The sequence below is a fragment of the Camelus bactrianus genome, chromosome 9 (assembly GCF_048773025.1).
Source record: "Camelus bactrianus isolate YW-2024 breed Bactrian camel chromosome 9, ASM4877302v1, whole genome shotgun sequence".
Taxonomy (NCBI): domain Eukaryota; kingdom Metazoa; phylum Chordata; class Mammalia; order Artiodactyla; family Camelidae; genus Camelus; species Camelus bactrianus.
In genome coordinates, this window is record NC_133547.1 from 6,784,505 (window position 1) to 6,808,694 (window position 24,190).

At 50.3% G+C, this 24,190-nt stretch overlaps 2 protein-coding genes and 1 long non-coding RNA gene across 6 annotated transcripts in view; 2 read left to right on the forward strand and 1 right to left on the reverse strand.

The window, feature by feature from the left end:
• Positions 1–8,510, forward strand: part of HSD17B14 (hydroxysteroid 17-beta dehydrogenase 14) — a 13,834-nt gene extending 5,324 nt beyond the window's left edge. For 3 of the 4 annotated variants that reach the window (XM_074369282.1, XM_010946929.3, XM_045510673.2), the window contains exons 7-10: positions 6,046–6,150; positions 6,383–6,450; positions 6,565–6,661; positions 6,749–8,510. In XM_074369282.1, the coding sequence (XP_074225383.1) occupies positions 6,046–6,150; positions 6,383–6,450; positions 6,565–6,661; positions 6,749–6,922 (444 nt within the window). In that variant the 3' untranslated portion in view covers positions 6,923–8,510. The remainder of the gene's footprint in view (positions 1–6,045; positions 6,151–6,382; positions 6,451–6,564; positions 6,662–6,748) is intronic. The other variant, XM_074369283.1, reaches the window with a different exon arrangement.
• On the forward strand, positions 6,961–20,006 carry BCAT2 (branched chain amino acid transaminase 2). Its single transcript, XM_010946931.3, has 11 exons — positions 6,961–8,787; positions 12,034–12,108; positions 12,429–12,632; positions 16,108–16,218; positions 16,307–16,426; positions 16,565–16,728; positions 17,874–18,016; positions 18,184–18,269; positions 18,512–18,652; positions 18,730–18,804; positions 19,586–20,006. Exons 1-11 carry the CDS (start codon positions 8,590–8,592, stop codon positions 19,622–19,624), a joined length of 1,356 nt encoding a protein of 451 aa, XP_010945233.1. The 5' UTR covers positions 6,961–8,589; the 3' UTR covers positions 19,625–20,006.
• On the reverse strand, positions 8,246–11,817 carry LOC105062606 (uncharacterized). The gene is made up of 3 exons (XR_834709.3): positions 11,684–11,817; positions 11,114–11,241; positions 8,246–9,371 (listed from the first exon to the last, which is right to left on the reverse strand). It is a non-coding gene; the product is annotated as an uncharacterized LOC105062606 (long non-coding RNA).
• Positions 20,007–24,190: the final 4,184 nt, after the last annotated feature.

The following is a 24,190-nucleotide window of genomic DNA, read 5'->3' on the forward strand; positions in this document are numbered from 1 at the left end:
TCCATTTTAAAGGTAGACTTGTTAGGATTTCCTTATAGACTCGATGTGGGGGTGGACTTGAGAAAGAAAGGAATGGGTGTTTGGTTTGGTTTGGATTTATTTGCCCCACCCCTCCCCCCAGCAGCCAACAGGGCAGTGTTGCCAACCACCACCTTGCCACCCTGGGGAAGCCTGGGGAGGAGCAGGTGGTGGCAGGGAGCTGTCCAGTGTGGGATAGTCACCAGATGTCCACGTGGGGGCCATGGGTCTAGGGCAAGGGCTGAGGTCTGGAGACATGGGTTTGGAGCACACCAGCTTGAGGCTGGAGCTCAGAAAAGCAAATGCAGACAGAGGAGAGGGGAGGCCCCAGGAGTGGGTCAGCAGTCAGCCACGTGGGGAACCTCGGATGCCAACCTCAATACCTCATGTGACAGCCAGGTGAGATGTCCCCCGGCAGCTGGATAGTCCCTCGCTCAACCAGCGAGCCCTGGCTCCTGTCCCCAGTTTCTGTTTGCCATCTAAATTGGCACCTCCATACAGTAAGGTACACGTCCACTGCAGCCTGTAAACTGCATGTGTGTGTATTTCTCTTTCTCTCCCTCCCTCTCTCATTAGCTGTCAGCATTTAAAAAGAAGGGGGGCAGTGGGAAGGTATAGCTCAGTGGTGGAGCACGTGCTCAGCACGCACAAGGTCCTGGGCTCAATCCCTACTACCTCCATTAACCAAAAAATTAATCAATTAATTAAAATTTTAAAATAATATACAAATGTTTCATAAACAACTGGATTTCTGATTTCTCTTGAAAAGTTAGCTACCTGGACCCATGGGGAGGGTGACAGTCTGCTAAATGTGGTCTTGTCCTCCACTGTACCCCAGTCTCCCCCCACCATGGGCCTCCTTACTTTGTTACCTGTGAGGGGCTGATACAGAAGCCTTGTGTGGGAGTAGAGGTCTAGATATGGAGCCCACCTGTCCAGATTCTCTGCCACTTCCTCCTTGTGACATCAGGCAAGTTACTCCATCTCCCTGCACCTAAGTTTTTTCATGTGTAGAATGAGGCTAATAATGGTAGCTAATTCACAGGGTTGTTCTGAGAATTGAATGAGATTAAAATAAATACCCACAAAGCCCTTAGAACATGCCAGGCACAGAGTTTACCATCTGCCAGTTATTATTGTTTAACATGAACCTTGTCCCATTCTGTTCCTTGCAGCCCATCTACCTCACTCAGTTTGAGGTCTCTGGGATATGTACTCTGGGAAAATGAAGCCTGGGAGAAAGAGAAGGGAAAAGGTGAAGGCTGAGCTGAACCTTGAGTGGGAGGGGAGGAAGGAGAGAAGTAAGGCATAGGGTAATTCACTTACCAAAAGAGTGTGCAAAGGCCCTGGGGCAGAAACCACTTGGGTGTGTTTTAAGAACAAGAGAACTCCCATCTCCATCTCCCCTGAACAATTAGAAGCATAATGTTAAGCTTATTCTATCCATTGCCTCCTGCCATCCCCTACTCAGACATATAATTCCATTAGTAAGAACTTTATAAATACTACCAATGGATTAGAATGCTCATTTATTTTCGTTTTGACAAAATATTGTTAAAAATTAAAATTAAGACTTTTTAACATGACCAAATTACTGTTAGATTTCCTAAGAAAATTAACAGTAATTTCTTCCTACCATTTAATACCCAAGCCCTATTTCAGTTCACCCAGTGGTTCTCAAATGTCTTATTACAGTTGGTTTGTTCACACTAAGCTCCAGGCAAAGTCTGCCCATTACATTTGATTTCTCAGAGGACAAAGACTTTAGTCTCCTTATTCATGCCTCCAGCCCAGCAGCTAAAACAGTGGCCATTGCAAAGAAATTTGTGGACATGCGTTAAGTTGCTGCCATTATCACCACCATGATTATAACCATCCACACTGCCATCACCACCATCACTGCCATTACCATCATCGTCATCATTTTTACATCATTACCATCCTCACCATCATTGCCATCATCACCGTCATCATTACAATCTTCACCAGTTGCCAGCATCCCCACATCATCATCCTCATTACCTTCATCATCGCCACCACCACTAACATCCCTTGGAAGCTGTCTAAATGTCAGTTCTGAGACCCCAGCCCTGGCCTCCTGAATCAGAACCTCTGGGGTTTTGGTCTCCCTGGTGGATTCTGACTCAAGCCAACTTTAGTGATTCCCTTGGCTAGAGAAAACAATAGAGCAATCAGGAATATTTATATAGTTATCTTGTGGGCAACAGGCATCCACAGAAGATGTTTGAACAGAGAAGTGTCTGGTGTACACTCTCAGAGCTGGATTGGTTCTTAGAGACCTATCTGTTTGTTCATCTATTTATTCATCAAAGACTGAGCTTTCATAGATGTCAGGGAGCATTCTTGGTGCTGGTAATACACCACGTGGTCTTCGCTCTTGTGGAGTTTATAGTCACGGGACAGCTAGGTGTTCTATAAACGAGATGAGTTTCCACGGGTGAGAGTATTCTGGTTCTGGTTTGTTCTGGGAGCCAAGGAAGGCTTCTTGTAGAAGTGAAAGATGAACAACAATTAATTAGGAGAGAAGGTGGGGGAGACTGGTGAGTCAGGCCATTAAGAGTCCAGTGGGTCCTTGATGGAGCTACAGGGAGGTGCAGCTGTCCCTGGCAGAGAGAGCAGCCTATTCACAGGCCTGGCAGTGAGGGTTTGGAGTCCTTGAGGTGCTTAATGGAGTGAGTGAAGGGGGTGGTTCAGGAAGGAGTTGGGGGGCAAATACATGGGGGGATCTTGAGGGGCCAGGCTGAGACATCTGGTCTTGATCTCAAGAGAAATAGGGAGCCACAGAAGACATTTGAGCAAGGAAGTGATGTGAGCCCATTAATACTAACAGATCTTTAGTTATAACAGATCTCCCTGGCTCTTGTATGAGGAACAAATCAGAGGGCAAAGTCAGGTGGGAATTAAAGTCAGGAGAGGATTGCTCATGTGCAAGTGAGAAGAGGTGGCCTTCAGGGCCTCACCCAATCTGTTGCTTCTCTGATCCCACCTCCCACCACAGTGGCCCCTTTGCTGTCAAATGCACCCAGCCTGTTCCTGCCTCAGGGCCTTTGCGCTCACTATTCCCTCTGCCTGGCACGATGATCTCAAAGAAATCCCCACAAATCTCACCTTCCCGAAGCCCTCCCCTGGTGCCCTGTTTGCAGCTGTCCCCAGCCCAATGGTCCCATTCCCCTTCATCCTGCTCTACTTCTGATTTCATATCCCTAATCACACTCTAGAACATTCAGTAGTGTACTTTTTTTTGTTTCTTGCTGCCTCCCCCACAGAACTTAGGCTCCACAAGGGCAGAAATCTTTCCCTGTCTTGTTTCCTGCAGTGTCCCCAGTGTTGACTACAGTACCTGGCACATAATAGGTCCTCAACAACTGTTCGTTAAATGAATTAATGAGGTGGAGGGAATTGTATAGAGTCAAGAGATCCTTAGAAGGCACAATGGCCGGGGCTTGGTGATGGGTCTCATGAGGAACTGAAGGAGGTGGAGGCTCCAGAAGACTCCCTGATGCCCCAGGTCTCCAGCCTGAGACTCTGGGAGGGACTAGACCCCATGCTGGAGGCTGGGAACCAGGGGGTGGGGCAGATTTTCTGGGGAGACAATGGAATAAGTTTTGCAGGCAAGACACAGAAATGGAAATGGCCAAGGGTAGCAGGTCAGGAGCTTCAGAAGGTGGCTCCAAGGGAGATTGCAGGAGATGCTGGTGGAAAAACCAGCCAAGTGGGGGCTCCCCCAGCAGAACTCAGAGAGTGAGAAGCAGACCCTGGAACCCTAACCCTTAGGGGAAATGCAGTCAGGCCCCAGAGAAGCTGCAGGACATGCAGGAGAGCCAGGATCTTTCAGATTTGGTGTCGGAAGAGAGGGAGGGAGAAGAGGGGGAGAGTCAGGCCAATAAAAGACCAGGGGGTCCTTGATGTATCCGCGGAGGTGCAATGGGTGAGCTTGGTGGGGAGTGGGGGTGTATGGGAGCCAAGGAATATGTGGGAGGGCTGGAAAGGGGCCAAGGGAGTGTAGGACAAATATTTATTGAGCGTCAGCTGAGTGCCCAGGGCTGGCATGAGGGTGGCGAATTCATGTGTCTCAGCCCCCATGGACCACACCTTTGAGGGGTTGGGGAGGGGAGGGAGTTAAACAGCCCCGCGGGGAGAGATAAGGATGAAGGAGAGAAATATGGCAGGGGCAGGGCCTGGGGTGGGGGCTTGGGGAGGAAGGGTTTCAAGGTGGGTGGGAGTGAGGGGAGAAGGAGAGGGTGAAGGGAGGGGTGGTCCCTGAGGAGGAGGCTAGAGGATTAGGGTCCTCTCCCCGCCCCCACCCCCCAAGGTCCCCATATTCACATCAGTCATGCTGATATTATCTTAAAGTTCTTAGTACTTAGAGTTGGCAGAGTTTACGGTTGTGGGTTTTGGTCTCGGACTGCCAGGCCACAAATACTGGCTCTGTCAGGTGTCACATGACCCTCTGGCTAGTAGTCACCCTTCTGTTCTTCAGTCTCCTCACCTGGAGGAAGGGGTTGCTGACTGGACCCCTTTCTGGTACTGTTGTGAGGATTAAATGAGCAAATGGGGGTAAAGAGCTGAGAATAGGGGCAGGCACATAACTGATCCTCAACAAATTCATTCATTGAGTCCAGTGATATTTATTGAGCCTCTATTATGTGCCAGATACCTTAGTATTGGGGATGAATCAGAATAAGAAATTTCCACCGTCCCTCGTGGGTTTTTGCATTCTGGTGGGAGAGAGAGAATGAGCAAATGAGGAAATAAAAAATATATATAAATAATATATATATATATATATATATTATATATATATATATATTTTATATATATATACATAAAATTCAGAAGGGGTGCATGACAGAGACAAGGAATCAGGAAGTGGCATGGGGGCCCAGGGAGAGGCAGTTTGCAAGTTTTAAATAGGATGGTCAGGGAAAACCTCACCGAGGTGACATTTGAACAGGATTTGAAATTGCTGAGGGGCTAGGATTGTCCAGCTTTAGCCCTGAAACTGTGGACTGAATGTCCCATGCCCCCAGAAACCCTTCAGCTCCTGGGAAAACTGGGAAACTTGGTCACCCTAGGAGTGAGTCACATGCTAGGTCAGGCAATATATTCCAGGTAGAGAGAATAGCACGTGCAAAGGTCCTGAGGTTGGAACACTCAGGGTATGTTTGAAGCACTGAGGACAGGGTGGAGGCCGTTTTGGGGTGAGTGGAGAAGGTTTGAAAGAGCTTCTCAGGTGAACTGGAGAGGGAGATAATTTAGGTTCCCTCCTTGACTACTTCTTGAGGAAGCCAGCTTGTGCCCGTTAATCTTTAGTGGCAGGGACAGGCCCTGCAGAGTCAGCTCAGCTGCTCAAGACAAGGAAGGGAAAGGATAGAATTTGAGCTTATTCAAGGTCATGTGTAACGAAAGAACAGTCAGAGTGGGAGGGAGAGAGAAGGAAAGGGAAGGGGAGAGAGTTGAGAGAGAATTTAGGGACCTCTGGGTGGCCAGGGGATTGTGGGGGAGATGGTGGCAGAATATGGGGTGTATTTCATGGCCTCCCATGTCATGTTCTCACCACAGAGCTCTCACTGAAACTCGGAGAAACCATCTTCCCCTCCATGCATAAAAGGGATTCCTCCCATTTTTGTAAAATATGCAGCCATCTTGGTCTCTCTTGCATTTTCCTATCTGGTTATGGATGGGAGTTTGAGTAACATACAAAGACCTAGAGAGAGAGGCACAGAGACCCTGAGAGAGGGGGACAGGGGCACAGAAAGTGGGGGACAGAGACAGAGAGAGGCAGTAGAAGAGACATAGAGAAAAATCCCTTCCAGACAAGAGACACTCCTTAGGGGCTGAGACTCAGAGATCCTGGGCAAACCAGAGAAGGCCGGTCCTTCATGCTGTCCCTATTAGACACCCAGATCAACTAGTGAATACACCAGGGAGATGGCCATTGTCCTGGCCATCTGGATGAATTTCAGCAGGGTTTGGGGCACTGTACTCTGCCTTCTGTCTCCCCAGCTTGCCCTCCCTCACCTGCGGAAGAGCCGGGGGAATGTCATCAACATCTCCAGTCTGGTCGGGGCAATTGGCCAGTCCCAGGCAGTTCCCTATGTGGCCACCAAGGTACCCTGGTCCTTCCTATAGGAGCCTCAGCCCTGAGGCACAGCCAGCTATGACAGGTTATGTTATGCAAGTGTCTCCTAAGAAACAGCCTGATACCTCCCAAGGAAGCCTGCAAGGAGGGCTTGACTTCCCGATGCTGATGCCCCTACTTGGTGCCTCTTAGTTGGGAGGAGAGGATGGGAGGACCCTCATCTTTCCTGGTCTGAACTTTCTTCTCACCCTGTCTTTGCAGGGGGCAGTAACAGCCATGACCAAAGCTTTGGCCCTGGATGAGAGTCAATATGGCGTCCGTGTCAACTGGTGAGCAGCTCCACATGGGCTGAGAGCCTCCTGGGGGAACTGGGAAGGCTATGAGTGAGCCCAAGAGGCAGTGTTTGCAGCAGACTTTACTGATCCTCTCTTCTTTCACTCCAGCATCTCCCCGGGAAACATCTGGACCCCACTGTGGGAAGAGCTGGCAGCCTCAACACCTGATCCCACTGCCACAATCCGAGAGGGCACACTGGCCCAGGTAGGAATGGGGGCCACCCAGGTGGTATGGGGGTTGTGGTCAGGTGGGGGCTCCTCTTGATCTCGATTTTCGCTTGTCTCTCCCCAGCCCCTGGGCCGCATGGGCCAGCCAGCTGAGGTGGGGGCTGCCGCTGTGTTCCTGGCCTCTGAAGCCACCTTTTGCACAGGGATTGAGCTGCTGGTGACCGGGGGTGCTGAGCTGGGGTATGGGTGCAAGGCAGGTCCGGGCACCCCAGTGGAGACCCCCACCATACCTTCCTGATCTCCCACATTTCCACTTGGGCCTCCCTGACTAGGGCTCTCCCACCCCAAACACAGTGTCCCAAATTCCAGCTTCTACATTCTGCCTCTCAGGTACCGCCCCCAATTGGAGACATTAAACCACCTCACAGGTTCCCAAAAAGCACTTTGCAGCGGAGGAGGAGGGCATCATTACATTTATTTTCAGCCCTTTATGAGTCCTACCACACCAGGACCCCATCCCCCGCCTCCCCCTCAGCCCCACGCATTCCCACGCGTGCCCTGGACCCGAGGGACTACAACTCCTGGCAGGCCTTGCAGAAAGAGCCTGTATGTAGGCAGGGGCTCCTGGGAAAGGCAGTGCTGGTCGGCTTCACCTGCGCGCTAATGAAAAGGTCCGCAGGGGAGAATAAATTAGACTCTAATTAGAAGATGATGGAGGAGGTAAAGCAAAAGACCTCCTCTTTATTTTTGGCCCCTAGGAGAGAGGATTGTTGACCTTGCTACTTGCGGAGTTGGAGAGTGGCCATCGCCAAAAGTCTTGAGGGAAGAGAAAGCTGGGGGTTGAAACTCCTGCGTAGGAGGGAGGAGGGGCTGGGGTCCGGAAAAACCTGGGTTTGGGGAAGGAGGGAAAACCAAGGGGTGTAGATTCCCTGGCTGGGAAGGATTGGAACCTAGACTCCACGAGGCGGGGCGACAGGCCCAGTCTTGGGTAAGTCCCCCAGGTGAGGAGGCGGAGCTGCATTGCTGCTGCGGATTGGCCGCGGCGGGGGTGTGCGGCAATCTCTGATTGGCCGCTGCGGAGGCTGGAGCGGTCTGGGCGCCGCACCCTAACGACTCCAGCCAAGGCGGTGGGGGAGGAGGACTGGGGAGAAGGGAAGAAAAACAGGGAGACATCCTGCGGGGGAGGGTTGTGAATCTGCCTGCCTGCCTGTGGCCCTTAGGGCTGGGGAACAGAATTTGAGGACAAAATGTCCCAGGGTAGCACAGTGACCTAGGACCCAGAGTTTAAGGATACAGCAGGAACGATATTTTGGTGTCACAGTCACCCGGATGGTGGAGTTGAGGGGCACAGTTACCGAGCACGATATAGGGGACACTGATGCAGGTTTGAATTGCTACAGAGAAGAGGGATCTTGTGGGGCTGTGATCGGCTAATTTTGCCTCTGGGGATCATGAAGTTGGGGAGACACTCTTGAAGGGAAACAGGCTGTTTATAGAAACTCATTGATGAATTGCTGGATTGGAAATTTTCGGGCCTCACTGGTGAAAGGGGCTGGAAGGAGGCATGGTGAACCGTGTGTGTGTTTAACTCTTAAAAAGTTACAAAGAATGCACATGTATCTTCTCGTTGGAAAGAAAACCTATATTCAAACAGAGAAGTATCCAAACAGTGAACCTCCCCCTTCATCCCTACCTGCCACCCTCTTCAGAGTCCTTTCCCTGTTCCTGTGCATTTTTACATAATACCTGTGCCCACCGACATTTATAGCAAGAATTGTGATATGTAAAGATTTCTGCTCCCTGCCTTTCCCTTCTCTTGCTCGGGCTGCTTATCCTTGATAGCGCTCCACAATAGTGCTGAACCTATTAAAAGGCATTTTTTCAAAGACGTTGCATGGCGTGGGGGCTGGGGAGGGCCTAGGAGGAGGGTGTGTTTCGGCCGCCTTGCCCTGCCGGTTCTAGCGCATGCGCTCTGCAGCAGGGCCTAGCTCCCCGCAGGCGCCCCACATCTGGGAAGGCCTGGTCCATCTGGGGTGCCGGCTGGTGGCCATCCCACGAAAGGGCGTCAGTGGGGCGGGGCTGGAACGGCTTTTTCTCAGGCTGCGCTCTGGGCGGGCACAGTTACCCGCCACACCGACTATGGCCGCGGCCGCAGTGAGGCAGGTGGGTTCTCGGCCCAGTGCTGGGGGTGCTGGGGGACCCTGAGGCGAGGCGCACTTCCGGGAGGACCACTCGCCCGCGGCCGGTCCGGCGTCGCGCCGCTCCTCCCGCGCTCGGGTTCCGCTGCGGGGCGCCGAGGAAACGGGGGCCCCTTAGAAAAGAGCACGAAAGGGGGTGCGGGGGAGAGGTAATCAGTGGGAAGGGCACCTGGATGGGAGGTATGAGGAAGGAAGCACGGAGGAGACAGTAATGGGGAGGGTTGGGACTGGGGTGGGAGGATGGATTAGGAGGGAAGAGTCAGCCTCCTAGTTGGTGGGGGCACCAGGATAAGACATCCAGCACCTCTAGGAATGGGAGTATGATGAAGGCACAGAGTTCAGTCTCAAATCTGGACTGGGAATTGGACCCAAGGCCCGATTCTTTAACGACAAATGTAGAATGTTGTGTCCCTAAAATCTCTTATCTGAAACCCTGCACCTGCATTGGAAGTTGAGGCAGCATCTCATTGTCAGTGACAGATCCTCCAGGTGAAAGTAGGACCGTCCATTCTTACTGAGAGGATGTCAACAGGTAGAGCTTCGGAGAGTCTGTGAGTTTAGAGAACAGGGTTTCTCAGTGAGGAAGGAAACAGTAACAACTCAAAGAAGGAGGTCTTTACAACCCTTGACAGCTGCAGCATAACATTGGGAGAAGTGTTTCCTGTTAATTGTTCACCTGACTTTATCTGGGGCTCTTATTCCAGCTTGATAGATAGCAGGAAAGATTTTCACTTTCTTAGCATCTTAGTGACTGAGACAGGCCTGGGGCAGTCTAGGCTTTGATGGTGACCCTCCCGGGCTATGGTGGGACAGTCCTGGGCAGTGATAGGGACAGTATGGGGTTATGATGTGGAGAGTCTTGGGGTGTCATAGGACAGTCCCGGACTGTTATTGGACCTGGGCTGTGATGGGACAGTTCTACATGTCATGGAATCAGTGCTGAGCTGTGACAGGGACACTTTGAGGCTATGATAGAGATAGTTCCTGGCTGAGACAAGGACAGCACTGCACAATGATGGGGACTTTTCCCAGGCTGTAATGTGGGGACAGTCCTGGGCTGTAATGGGATACAGTGGAGGCTCCATCCTGTCACAGAGCCCTGCCTTGTGTATACCACCAACCCCAACCATTTCTCATTTCTTAATTCAGCCCCACTCCTTTTATACCCTTTCTCCCCAAAGCCCATCTGCCACCTGAGATCTCCTTTGGCTTGGGGTATCAGATGGAGGGGCACTTTCCCTGAGCAGAGCTGAGACTCCTGCCCCTAGAACAATGTCCTGGGAGAATGAAAGCATCTTCTCTTAGTGTGACAGGGTCTCTATGGACAATGCAGATTCAGTATCTCCTGGAAATGGTGCCCGGCACTTTCTCTCTTCCTTGTGGGTGTGTTTTTCTGCCTCTCCTGTCTGTCTCTCCTGGACATCTCTGTCTCTCAGCATCGCTGAGACAGTTTCTCTCCAGGTGTTTGTAATGGTCTGTCTCTCCCAGTCTTTACTCATTTCTCTAGGTCTCTCTTTTACTTTGTGCTATCACCTGACATCTGGTCTTTGTCTATTTCTCTCCTTTTCCCTGTTCATTCTCTCTCATGGCTTCTCTTTATCCTGCCTTCAGCATTTTCTTGATTTCTCCAGGCTTTACCTAGCCTGAATTTCTCTCCCTCTTGTCTCTTGTCTCTCTCTCTCTCCCTTGAAAAAAAAATTTTTTTTTTGAATTGAAGTATAGTTGTTTACAATGTTGTGTTAGTTTCAGGTGTCCAGCAAAGAGATTCAGATATGTATATATTCTTTTCTGATGCAAATTCTTACAAGATATTGAATCTAGTTCCCTGTGCCATACAGTAGGTCCTTGTTTCTCTTGCTCTCTTTCTGATCATTTCTATTTAGGTATCTCTTGGCCTTGATTTCCGTTCTTGAAAGTTTGTTTTCTATTTCCGTGTCTCTATCTTTTTCACACTCTTGCTCTTCCCTCTCTTACACTCCCCCCCCCCACCCCACCCCCTGCCCATTCTGGCTCCTTCTGAGGGCTGCTTTCCTGCCTACATGCTGGCTTTCTCCTGGGTGTCCACATTTTCTCTATACTCTGGGTGTCCTGTCCCCTCCTATACAGAAACGTGGCTTAAGGCTTGAGCAGGCTACACATTGCCACCTAGAGGCCATGCCTGGGACCCACATGCTGATCATCCCAGAAGCCCTCTGCTCCCACACCCGCGTCCCAGAAGCCCTCGGCTTGGATGTCATGGCCTAGACTTTAGGACATTACAACCCTGCAGCCCGCCTCTGCCCATGACTCACCTACTGACCAGTGACTTCGGCCACTCACATCCGTTCTCAGTGATTGGTGTCAGTTCACCCATAAGGCAGGAGCGGGCTAGGCTCTTCCGCCTCTCCCAACCTCATGACACAGCTGCCTTCACCCTGGGCTGAGGAAAGAGGCATTGTGAAGTCAAAGACCACTGATGAAAGTTTACCATGCTGGACACAGTCAAACCTACTCTCCCCTGCTGGCCTCGGGCAGGACCACAAGGGAAGTGTTCATCTGAGCAGTGTCCTTTGGTGACTGGGGTGGTCCCAGGTCCATGTGGCTGCCCCTCAGTTCTGGGATCTGAAAGGAACTGGGATCACTGGTGTGGGATTGTGGCTTCAGATAAGCTGAGCCCAGTTGATCAGAAAGGATAAGGACTTGGACTTCTGGGTCTGAGGGAGGAGGGGGCTAGGGCCTGGAATCCTGGGTCTGAGGGAAGATGGGGCTGACTGCCCAGATTTCGGGTTCTGAGGGAGGAGGGGCCGGCGGAGTGTGACCTATAGGTCCCTCACTTTTCTAAATCTTCAGGTTTTGGGTCCCCCAGGGAAGCCTTCACTTACCTGCACACCTTCCCTTGTCGTCTTCAGTCTGAACTGGCCTCAGGGCTGGGGCCAAAGTTCCCTGGGGTGGGAGGTGCCTGTGTTTGACTTTGCTCCAGCATGGAGGAAGGGATGCGAGCTGATTCAGTTCTTTGTAGGGATGGCCTCATGGAGGCAGAGATGGGGCTTGGCCTCCTTCAGGATCTCCTCTTGGTCAGGGCCACATGCCCTGCCTAGAATGCACTGGGCCTGGGACAGAGCAGGCCAGAGGGACCTCCCAAGTGCAGGAGGTGACAAAGGTGGTGTCTGGACCCCCTGCTCCCTCTCTCTCCCGGCCTCCTCACCTTTCTTACTTCTGTTTCCACCCCCAGATTTGGGCCCGAGAATTTCTCCCTGTCCCTTGGCTTCTGTGTGGTCCCAGAAGATATGCCTCGTCCAGCTTCAAGGTGAAACGAAGGGCTATACTTTTGGATCTTAGGAGGAGGAACTGGGGGCCTGGACCACTAGGTCTGAGGGAGGAGAGGGCTAGGGGCTGGATTTGGGCATCTCCAAAAGTTCCAAGGCCCAAAGGTAAAGGTGGGTGGCAATGGAGTAGTCTAATTGCCTGCCATCAGGCCCTGGGGAAGAGATGACACTACATGTCCCAGAAGCCTCTGGGGCTGCAAGTCCCTCTTCTCTCTGCGTCTTACCCCCAGGGGTTCATGGGAGTTTTAGTTTTTCAGATTGGAGGTTGTGGTCAGATTCGAGGACACACCTGTCTCCTCAGGCTGTGGACCTGCAGCTGGAAATGACACAGAAGCCTCATAAGAAGCCCGATCCCAGCAAGCCCCTGCTGTTTGGGAAGACATTCACCGACCACATGCTGATGGTGGAATGGAACAGAGAGAAGGGCTGGGGCCAGCCCCGAATCCAGCCCTTCCAGACCCTCACGCTGCACCCGGCTAGCTCCGCTCTCCACTACTCCCTGCAGGTGGCGTGGCGGCGGCCCTCCATCCCCGTCTCTCCCTGCTTCTCTTCCCTCTTGCTGGGTCTACCCTCCTGGGTTTGCTTTTTGTGTGTTTCTCATTTCTGGGCCTTCTTCATCCATCCATTGTCTGAGGCTTCTCATGTCCCAGGCTTCGTGTTGGGCGAGGCTGGCTTGGTTCACTGAGATGAGGGGACCCAGTTCCGTCACTTGAAAACCCCACCTTTTGGTTCCAACTCAGGGAGATCCGGGCTCTGATGGAGGCAGCTGAGGCATTGTGGGAGGCCAGAAGAGGAACCCTACCCTCCCTCGAATTTGAAAGAAAGTGGGGTCTTTCCTGTCAAAGAGGGGAGCTTAGGTTGTTAGAGGGAGAGGGGACAGCCAGTGCAGACACCAGTGCAAAGAAAAGCCCCACATATTTGGGGAGGATTGTGGGGTTGGGGCCTGGTAGGGAAGGCTGAGGATGTCATCAGGGCCAAAGAAGAGCTGAGGAGTTGGGACCTTGTCGGGGTCCTGGGAGCCCTGGAGGGATCTGAGCAGGGTTGCAGCAGGCCCACTCTAGGTATAGGAAGACCCCTCTCAGGCCACGTGAAGGGCTGAGCTGGGGCCAGAGCTCGGGGATGCATGGAGGGGTTGAGACAAAGAGATTCAGGGGCAGAGACATTCAGGGACACCAGGGATTGGCAGGCTGGGTGAGAGAAGGGCAAGGAGGGCCAAGGGTGATGCCCAGAGGTAAGGTCAGGTGACCATGTAGACCATGGGAACGGCCCCCTATGGGGACACAGGAGGAGGACTGGCTCCTACAGACTCGGTGAGGGGCCTGTGAGGACAGAGATCCCCGAGGCCTGTGGTTTCCGACCTCAAGCACTGGCCGAAATTAGTCTTTCTGAGGAAGCTTTCTTTGTGAGAAGACTTGGATGAACGTACTGCACGTCTAGTCGCTGGTTTGCAGTTGGGGTCCTTTTTGTCCCTTAAGACATAGTTCTGTGAGGTTAGTCATGTTTTTCTTTTCAGAGTTTTGATAGTTTTTCTTCCCACCTCCTCTGCACATTTGACTAGAACCAGTCTGTCCTGTGCAGAGTTGACACAGCTTTGGGAGCAGTTAGATATGAAGGACGGGCAGTCGGGGGATGTCCACAGATCCCCCCAGGAAGGTTATTTTTGGAGACCACCATTTACCTCTCCTCTCAGCCCAACACCCAAGGGTGTCCCACCGCTAAGGACCCAGTCCTTTTCATTTAGTGGAGTGAGTGCAGAAGGAGGAGTTTAGATACCCTGGCATCCACAACACACTTTTTTGTGACCCCTCCCATCTAGGGCACCTGGAGGGCTGAGGCCAGCTGAGGGCATGGGCAAGTCACATCCCCATGTCATCCCGACTCCGGGGCCCATGTCAAATAACACGCCAACTGCTCGTGTTGTCATTTTTAACTTTTGTGGTAATAACACACATCCATAACAATACATAAAACATAGGGTGGACCATTTTAACCATTTTAAAATCTACCATTCAGTGACATTTCGTACATTCACAGTGTTGGGCACCATTACCACTATCTGATTCCAGAAATTTTTTTATCATCCAAAACAGAAACCCCATACCCATTAAGGAGTCACTCTCCAAGCCCCTCACCCCAGCTTCTGGCGACCATTAATTGGCTTTCTGTCCTCATCTCCCTGCATTTTTTTTTTTTTCAATTTTTGTCTCCCTTTACAGAGGTACTGGAGATTAAACATGTTCTACCACTGAGCTCTACCTCCACCTCCCCATGTCCCTGTATTTTTAAACTTGTAATTTTATTTGGAGTGTTTTTTTAAAATGAAAAATAGCTTTTTAAAAAAAATGGGTCATATATTTACCCAGTTCAAAAATGTCAAAGAAGGAATGATTATAGCTCCCCAGCTCCCGAGCCGCCTCTTCACCTCCCGCAACAGCAGCCCCCAGTACCAGCCCCCGTGTCCTTCCAGAGGTCTGCTTTCTGGATAGCAACACTGACATGTGTAATTGTTTTACCCCATTCTTCTCCCACCAAACTCACCCACTTTGGTACATATGGTACACTCACTGTTTTGCATCTTGCTGCCTTCCTTTAAAGTAGCTTGGAGGGTTCTTAGTGGGGAGGGTATAGCTTAGTGGTAGAGTGCTTGCCTAGCACGCACGAGGTCCTGGGTTCGATCCCTAGTACTGCCATCAAGATAAACAAATAGATAAACCCAACTACCCCTGCTCCCTGAAAAAGAAAGAAAGAAAGAAAGAAAAAGTAGCTGTAAGTTTCTTGAGCAGCCCTTGAAGAATTCCCCCCCCCCTGCTTTTTGCTGCTGTGTAGTAGTCTATCCTAACTGTGCCTCCTTTAGATAATCCCCTACTGTTGGACACTTAGGTTGTTTCCAGTCTTGTGCTATTATAAACAGTGTTGCAATAAACCAGCCAAGGCATCACTTCCTCTAAGTGCCAGTGTATCTCTCCTCTCAGTTTCTGAAACTGTTGGACAAAAGGGTATGTGCACTTGTAACTGTGACAGGGGTTGAGCCACTACCACCTCCACAGAAGTTGTATCAGTTTCCACACTTACCAGCCCAGCCTGTTTCCTCTTACCCTGGGTGACCCTTGTCAAACCTTTAGATTTTTTCCAGTCTCCTAAGTGACTTTAAAGGTACTTCAAAGGTTTTATTTTATTTTATCTTTTTAAGGTTTTTTTTTGGGGGGGGGTAATTTGATTGATTGATCCAAGATTGATTTTAAATGGAAGCACTGGGGATTGAACCCAGGACCTCATGCATAAGCATGTACTCTACCACTGAGCTACACCCTCCCCCTTTATTTTATCTTTTAATTGAAGTATAATTGGCTTACAATATTGTGTTCATGTCAGGTTAGAATCAGCCAAGTGTTTCGGTTATATATATATATGTATATATATATTCATTTTTTCCATTCTAGTTTATTACAAGATGCGGAATATAGTTCCCTGTGCTATACAGCAGGACCTTGTTTATTTAAAAATGATTTTATTTGGAGGAATTTCAAACATAAAAGTGTGACAATAATTCCCCCCTCCATCACCCTCCCTCATCAGTTAGCACAGGCTTGTCACCGTCTTTTTTCACCTGGACTTCTACTAACCCTTTCTCCTTTCTGTATGATGTGGAAGCGAATCCTGGACATTGTATTATTTCATCCATAGCAATTTCAGCGTTCTGCCAAAACACAGGGCTCTTTAAAAGCGTAGGTTCATTCCTGAGAAACAGTCCTAGTAACACGGAAACGGCTTAAGCAGAGCATCCTCCGTGCACCTCTGTCTCTGGGTCTCTCTGAATCTGTATCTTTTCTCTCTCTCCCCTCCTCTTTGTGCTCAGCGTGTTCACCTCCTCCCCGCTCTCTGCATTTTTCTGTCTATATCCCTGTGTATCAGCCTGTCTCCCTGGCTGGCTGAGGTGGTCTCTGAGCTCTGACCGCCTGCCCGCCTGCCTGTCCCTGCAGCTCTTTGAAGGCATGAAGGCGTTCAAAGGTAGGGACCAGCAGGTGCGCCTCTTCCGACCGTGGCTCAACATGGACCGGATGCTACGCTCGGCCCTGCGCCTCTGCCTGCCGGTGAGGGGCCCTGGCCGCCCTGGGGGAGGAGGGCGCGGGCAGGGGCGAGGATCGCGAGGGCCGCCTGACTCATCGGCCTCCCGCCCAGAGTTTTGACAAGGTAGAGTTGCTTGAGTGCATCCGCCAGCTGGTGGAAGTGGACAAGGACTGGGTTCCCGACAGCACTGGCAGCAGCCTCTACGTGCGGCCGGTGTTCATTGGCAACCAGGTGGGCCGGCTCTCAGTGGGTTGGGTTGGGGTGGGGACGACACTTGGCGGGGTGGTTCCTAATGGGTATGGCTGGGGACCCAGAGGAGCTGGGGGCCCAGACTCCTGGGTCCCTGATGCACCCTTCTGCCCATCGCAGCCCTCGCTAGGTGTTGGCAATCCCACGCAAGCCCTCCTGTACGTCATTCTCTGCCCCGTGGGCTCCTACTTCCCCGGAGATGCCTTGAGCCCTGTCTCCCTCCTAGCCGACCCCACGTTCATCCGGGCCTGGGTGGGTGGGGTCGGCGACTGCAAGCTGGGGGGGTAAGTAGTCCCTCCCCCACCTTGCAGGTCTGGTGCACTGGGTGTCAGAGACACGGAGTGTAGTGCTCGCGCTTTGGGGTGTGTCTTTGGATGTCCTCGTCCTGTTTCCCATGGTTGGGGACAGCTTTGCTTGTATGTTGGGTTGTAATGTCATTGGTATTGGTGTTGGGGGAGCCAGGGTGTCCCGGCCAAGTGCTGTGGACAAATCGGCTCAGAGACCAGAAGGGATTGGGTGGAGTGAAGCGGAGAAACTAGGATGGCCCCCAGGGAGATGAAATTAACTCACTGGTCTTCCCCCAGGTAGCCTCCCCTGAAGACCCAAGATCCCACCCATCCCATAGTCCCCTGGGGCTCCAGCGCCCATCACCCTGTGTGTGGACTTTCTGTGTAAATCTGTCCTGCCAGGGGCTTTGTCTTGTTGGGCAAGGAGTGTGGTGATAAGGCAGAGGGCTGGGGAAGGGTGTGCTGGGGCAGCAAGTGTGACCCCAGCTGGGAGTTCATGCAGGTCCTTTCAACATACCTGCATGGGGGCAGGGAGGAGAGGCAGAGTCACAGAAGTTGTCAGGGAGGAAAAATAAGCCTGTTTTTTGCTAAAAGATTAACAGGCCAGGCTAAGCCCTGAACATGGAACGGAGGGGCTGGGATCTTGTCCCAGAGGCAGTGGGGAGCCATGGAAGGCTTATGAGCAGGTGAGGAGTGAGGTCAGCTCTGGGTGAGAGACAGGGCTAAAACAGGTGATATGGAAATCATCAAGGTGGCCCAGTTTATTGAGGGAGCCCAGAAGGAGGCCTGAAACCCCAGCCTGGAGGTTCAGAAACACCCCTCAGAGGAGGGGACATAACAGGTGGTTTTGAAGGACATTAGGGGATTTGGTCGGTTGGAGAGCTGAGTGAGGAGGGTGATCGGCAGAGGAGACAGTGGTGCATTTGTGATCTGGAGAGTGGAAAGGAGTGGGGGGAGGGGACCTAGAGCCTTGACCCCAAGCTACTGGCTAGGGATTCTCTCCTGGGGGCACTGGGGAGCCATGGAAGGGTTGTGAGTCAGGGAGAAGCAGGGTCAGCCCTGGTCTGGAAAGACCCACATAGGGCCACGCTGGAGAAGGATGGGGATCCCTTGCCTTGGTCAACCATGTGCCTGTCCCCCAGGAATTATGGGCCCACCGTGTTTGTGCAGCAGGAGGCAGAAAAAAGGGGCTGTGAACAGGTCCTCTGGCTGTATGGGCCTGACCACCAACTCACCGAAGTGGGCACCATGAACATCTTCATCTTCTGGACCTATGAAGACGGGGGTGAGCTCACCCCTGGCCCCACCCAAGCCCTGGTGAAGTGGGTGGTGGCTTAATTCTTAGTGGATTGCAGGTCTCAGGGTTTGGGGGTCAGTGGGGTGGCTCCTAAGAGGATGGGAGAGTGGCATGAGGGTGTCAGGTCACACCCCGATCCCTTCCTGGTGACCCAGTGCTGGAACTGGTGACCCCCCCGCTGGACGGTGTCATCCTGCCTGGAGTAGTCCGACAGAGCCTGCTGGACCTGGCCCATTCCTGGGTGAGGACATAGTGTCTTTGGGTGGCCGGAGTGATGGGGTGCTGCTGAATTGGGGGTCAGAGTATCAGGGGGCTGTGGGGGGGGCTGGGGCACAATGGCATATCTCTGCCCCCCTCCTCTCTCTGGGGGTCTCCGCCCCCCTCTTGGGTCTCTGTTTTCCTCAGTATCCCTACTGCGGGAGCAGCGGGGCTCTGCAGCAGGGCAGCCTACTGGCTCTGATGTAAGTGTGTCTTGCCCCACAGGGTGAGTTCCGGGTGACAGAGCAGAAGATCACCATGAAGGAGTTCATGAGGGCATTGGAGGACGGGCGGGTTCGGGAAGTTTTTGGTTCAGGCACCGCTTGCCAGGTCTGCCCCGTGCACCGAATCCTGTACGAAGGCAAGGTGAGGTGGGGCTGCCCTTGGCGATGAGGGAGAAGTAGAGGACAGGGCGCCATCCTCATGGGCACTCTCTTCCCCAGCACCTCCACGTTCCAACCATGGAAAACGGCCCTGAGCTTATCCTCCGCTTCCAGAAGGAACTGAAGGCTATCCAGGTGAGGGGCACTTGCTGGGAGATGGGCTGGATGTTTGTTCCCCAAAGAAGTTAACGTCCCCCTCATAGTCTCCACAAACAGTTAATGGCTCTTCCCTTCGGTTTCTGGGCTTGGATTGAGTTTGCTTTCCTGGAGCCTTCATGGTTTAGAATATTTCTTGGGGCTAAATGACCCTTTCCTGTGAGTCTTTGGACCCCTGGCTTGAGAAATCCCCTTCCCACACGCCTCTGGGACCTAAAGCCAGCCTCTTAGCCACTGAGATTCTCGCCCCAAGGATCCCCAGGAGCACTGGGCTACTCCTCCGGCCTGAGAAGTCTTCTTCCTATAAGTCTCTGGACCGTGACCTGCTCTGATCTGGGAAGGTTTACTCTCATAAGCCTCTGGAGGTCTTTTCATTCATGTGAGCAGAGATAACTTTCCTTTCCTGGCACTTGATCTAGAGCTACCTTTCCTGTGAGCATCTGTAAACTCCTGTACATCAGGACCTAGAGCTACACCTCTTGACTCTCCAGGCTTTCTCAGCTGAAAATGACTTCTCCGAAGAGGCTTCAGGGCCTTACAATAACTCCTCTTTGCAGAACTACATGTCCCTTAAGCCTCTGCGCCATCCTTGCCACGACTCCGCCCGCCGGATGATTGTTGGCGGGCGTCCGGGAAGCGGACTACATTTCCCATGAGGTCCTGGGGCGCAACTTCACTCCCACTCAGCCTGGGACGACCCGGGGCCTCCTGGGAGTTGTAGTGTAGCTTCCTCTGACCTCCGCCTTCTGTTATCCCCCAGTACGGAACGAAAGCCCACGAGTGGATGCTTCTGGTGTGACGCTGTGGGCTGTGCCCCACCACTCCATGGACCCACTGACCTGTAGCATCCCGTCTCCGTTGGATCTTCGCCTCCATACCAATGACTCACCTGAAGTGCAATATGAAATAAAGGGGAGGGGGGCCCGGGACGCCTGGATCTCCGGCGCTCCCACGTTACACTCCCAAAGCCATAAGGGCCAGAGCCAGGCGTTTTGGCCCCTAGCCCCGCCGCTCAGGCCTTGGGGACCTGGACTCCCAGCTGCTCCGTGTTGTGGTGTCAAGGATACACCTTGATCCTGACTCTGCATCTCCGTCCTTCAGCCGGATCTCCCCGTGCTGCCGCTGATTTTTTTTTTTTTTTTTCTCGCTGCAATTTTGAAATAAAATGCCAAAGAACAAGACGTTAGCTGTCATCTCCAATGATGTAACTCTGAGACTCTAGGCTCTTAACCAGGAATCCTGGTCTTCAAACCATTTCAAGGACCCAGCAATCCTAATCCCCAGTGTCCTGGGGGTTTCTCTGATAGGGAAGATTTTTTCCACTTTGTCACAAATATTCTCCCTGTGCCTCCCCCACCTCCTTATCCTGGGGATAGCCCCACTGTGCATTCCAGTCTCTTCTTCTTGGCTTCTGCTCACATCTTGTCTTCTCCTGCCCAGATCCTTGTCCTGGCCTCTAGTTTGGCCCCAAAGGGATCTTTGTACACCCAGAGCTGCCCCTGCCCCTCCTCTTCCAGTTTCCCAGCATCTACTGCCGGTACTGCAGATGATGGGCACCGGTGGGTGTGGAGTGAGTCATGACACTCGATTGTTGGAGGGGCTAACATGAAGAAGTCCATACAATGTAAGCCCTGTTATCTCTCTGTGTCCTGCCATGTCTCCTAATCTTGGCCATTTCACACATACACACCTTAACAATTGCTGTGTGGAAGTGTCAAAAGAGCAGGGCATTAGGACCAGGTGTTATCCCAAAAGGAAATGGGAAAAGACCCTTGTTTTTGTCATACCCAAAAGATTCGATTACAGTCCGGAGATGGTGCACTGTGTAGCAAAAGATTTTAAAGGATCTATTTAAAAGAGGAAAAGTACACCTCCAAGAACGGGAGGCAGGGTGATCAAGGGAGGAAAAGCAGCGGTCTTTGTCTGCCTGTTCTCTTATATCCTGGCTTAGAGGTGGTCTTTTGACTGATTGACGGCTCTTGCCCCTGGAACGCTTAGTCATATTTGGCCCCTTTGCACATGTCCTTACCATGGTGTACACAGAAAAACCCATGGGGTGGTGGTGGGGCGCCTAAACTGCAATGTTAATTATATTACTGTGAGCACTGGGTCATGTCCTGTTAAGTCCTCACTGTGGAGCAGTTGAGCATGTCGTGTTCTAACTGGCTTCTTGCTGGCGCTCATTTAGAAGAAGTAAAGCCCCTTTGTGCTGCAGGTGGGCATAATGCCACCTTCCGGACCATCCTCCCTCTCCTCCACCTATCTGCCCAGTGCCCCCACTTATCTATCTAACGCAGTCATGCCTAGTTTTTGGAGGGAGGCCCTGTGGGACTATTGGGCAGTCTCTGTGGTATATCCAGCAATCACTCGCAGCAGCCAACCATTGCCACGCCCCCTCATTCTCTTTTGTCAACGATTGCTCAAGGGAAGGCCACGGGCCAACAGGACACAAGGGGAAATTTGTCTTCTGGTCTCTGGGAAAGCTCTTTCCTTGATGAAACACCCAGGAAGGGTGCCTTCTTCTTTTCTTCCTTTTCTGTTTTGCCTATGATTACCTGCAGGTGTGATGGTTGGAGCAGCTGCAGCCATTTCATGCCCAAGAGTGGCAATTGCCCACACACTGAAGGAGGCAGGACACAAAGATAAGATCCCAGGGCTGGTCCCACCATGAAACCTCTGATGTCTGGGTTGTTTTGTTAAAAAAAAAAAAATGCAAAGCAAAAACCCATTTAAGCCATGTTTGTCAGGTCATCTGTCTTTTGTTATTTGCAATTGTGTTTTTCTTTTTTAATCTTTTTTCTTTTTTAGTTATTTAAAAAAAATTGAAGTAGAGTTCATTTGCAATGTTGTGGTAGTTTCTGTGTACAGCAATGTGTGTGTGTGTGTGTTTGTGTGTGTGTGTGTGTGTGTGTTGTGTGTGTGACTTGCAGCCAAAAGCTTCTTTGCTTCCCTGTATCTCCCGGTGATCAGTGCTGATTGCATCCAGGGAGAATCCCTGACTCTAGCAACCAATTCAGTTGCTGGCTAGTGACTGGGCCCCAGATAAAGACCTCAGCCAGATTTTTATCTTAGATTTGAATCCTAAGGGACTGATCAGGAAAGGGCAAGTAGCCATTGTTATGAGATAAAGAAGGCAGAGTCCCTCCCAAGGAAACTGAGGCTCAGAGAGGCAAATCCAGTTTTTGAAAGTCACTTGATGCAGCAGCAACTAGGATTAAACAGAGAAATATAATGTGCAATAGATTAAGTATTGTGATTTTTACTTTACTTAAAAAATCAAAATATAGTTGATAAATATTGTGACTTTTAAATGAATTAATGAATATTTTGTTAATTTCCTGTTGTATTTCTAATCCTCTAAACATTGATAGATGTTACCCACATTAATTAAAGCTCTTAAGGGTCCTCGGTGATTTTTAAGAGTGTAAAGTCAGGGATGGGAGTACAGGCAGTGGTAAAGCCCCTGCTTATCATGCGCGAGGTCCTGAATTCAACCCCCAGTGCCTCTGTTAGAAAAAGAAAAAAGAGTGTCAATTGGTCTCAGGGCCAAAGATTTTGAGAGCTGCTGTCCACGGACAATGCCTGGCGCTTAGCAAGCTGATGTGAGTGTTGGTTAAATAACAAAATAAGCAACAGAGCTAATGCTTACAGCTTATCGCATAAAAGAACTTTGTTTGTTGTCCACGGACAATGCCTGGCGCTTAGCAAGCTGATGTGAGTGTTGGTTAAATAACAAAATAAGCAACAGATCTGATAGGATTGCAGCTTATCACATAAAAGAACTTTGTTTCTTGTTTTGCATTTGTAGACATTTTAAAATGGCCCAGGCCTTTTCTGTGTGAAACAGACATTCTGTTGGAAGATGCCAGCAGGCTTACATAGCATTCTTGCTTCATTTGACCACTTTTCATTGCAAATGAGACACTTAGGGTGAAGATGAGAATTATTGGGATACACACATTCGCATTTCAGAGAACCCTTTTACGTTGCCTCCTCAGAGATCAACTGTTTTTTAACAAGCTAACAGCTGTGTGACCTTGGGGAAGTCAGTGCACCTCTCTGAGTCTCAGTTTTCTCATGTTTAAAAAGAGGATAATCGTACTCAACCATTAAGGCTATACTAAGGATTAAATGAATTATTAAATGTAAAGTGCTTAGAACAGGGCCTGGCATGTAGACAGTGCTATAAAATTGCTCTTGTTATTTTTGACAACAGAATTTGTCTTGTGCTTCTGATTTTCTGGCTTTATTCAAAAAGTTGTCGAATTCTGGGGGAAATGAATATTTGTAAAGATTAAGTGTATTTAATTATGCAATACTTAGAGGACTGTAGCCCTTAATAGCTTCAGAAAATTGATTTTTTTCAAAATATTTTGTGATCTTCATGCTTAAGAAGGTTCTTCATTTGAAAATAGTAAATATACAAGGAACGGAAAGAACAAAAATGTGAATCTTCATTTAATTTAATCAAAATTCTGCAAGATTCACAGAAAGTTCTTGGATTTATATATAATAAAATGTTTTTTTGTAGCTTTGATTTTCGGAAGCTGTAAATGCCTCAATTCCACTAATCATGTTCAACAGTCATGCTTTTGGATACAAACATTTTTCTTGGTTTCTAAAATAGGACAATAAGTAATAAGTCCAAAAAATCAGATTTGGTCTAACTGTGAATGCTAAGCACCAATTCTGAGTAATAACCAATCAAAGAAATTGATAAAAATTAATTATGTTTTATGCAGAAGCACCTAGTAACATATAAACATGATAATAAGAGGAAAATATATATATTCCTTGTTATAAGAAAAAGTAATGAAGAATAAGGTTAAGTTGAGAAAAAGAAAAACCATATTTAAAGTAAACGGTAAATAAATCTCAGCTTAAATGGTAACCCCATCACAGCCAGCTCTGGCCTCAGGTGCAGCTGCGAAATGAATCTAGCGCCATCTGGTGGCCAGTTTTGGGATACAGTCTCAAAGGCGGGAAGAGGGAAAAGGCGATTTATGGTGGGAGCATCCTGAAAGACTTCCAGCAGTTTTCATTGTGTGATTGGTTAAAACCTTTTTATGGCACTATAAAAATTTTCAAACACCTGGAAGGACACCTGTTTGGGAAGACACTTTTTAGGATTGTTTGGAAACACTGGCTTGAAGGGGGAGGGTACAGCTTAGTGGTAGAGTGCCTGCTTAGTGAGCATGAGGTCCTGGGTTCCATTCCCAGTACCCCCATTTAAAAAATAAATAAGTAAATAAATACATCTAATTATCTCCTACCCAACAAAAAACAATAACTGGGTATGCACATGCGAAAGACTGAAGTCTAGCCTACATCATACAAAAATGAACTCAAACCATCAAATGCCTAA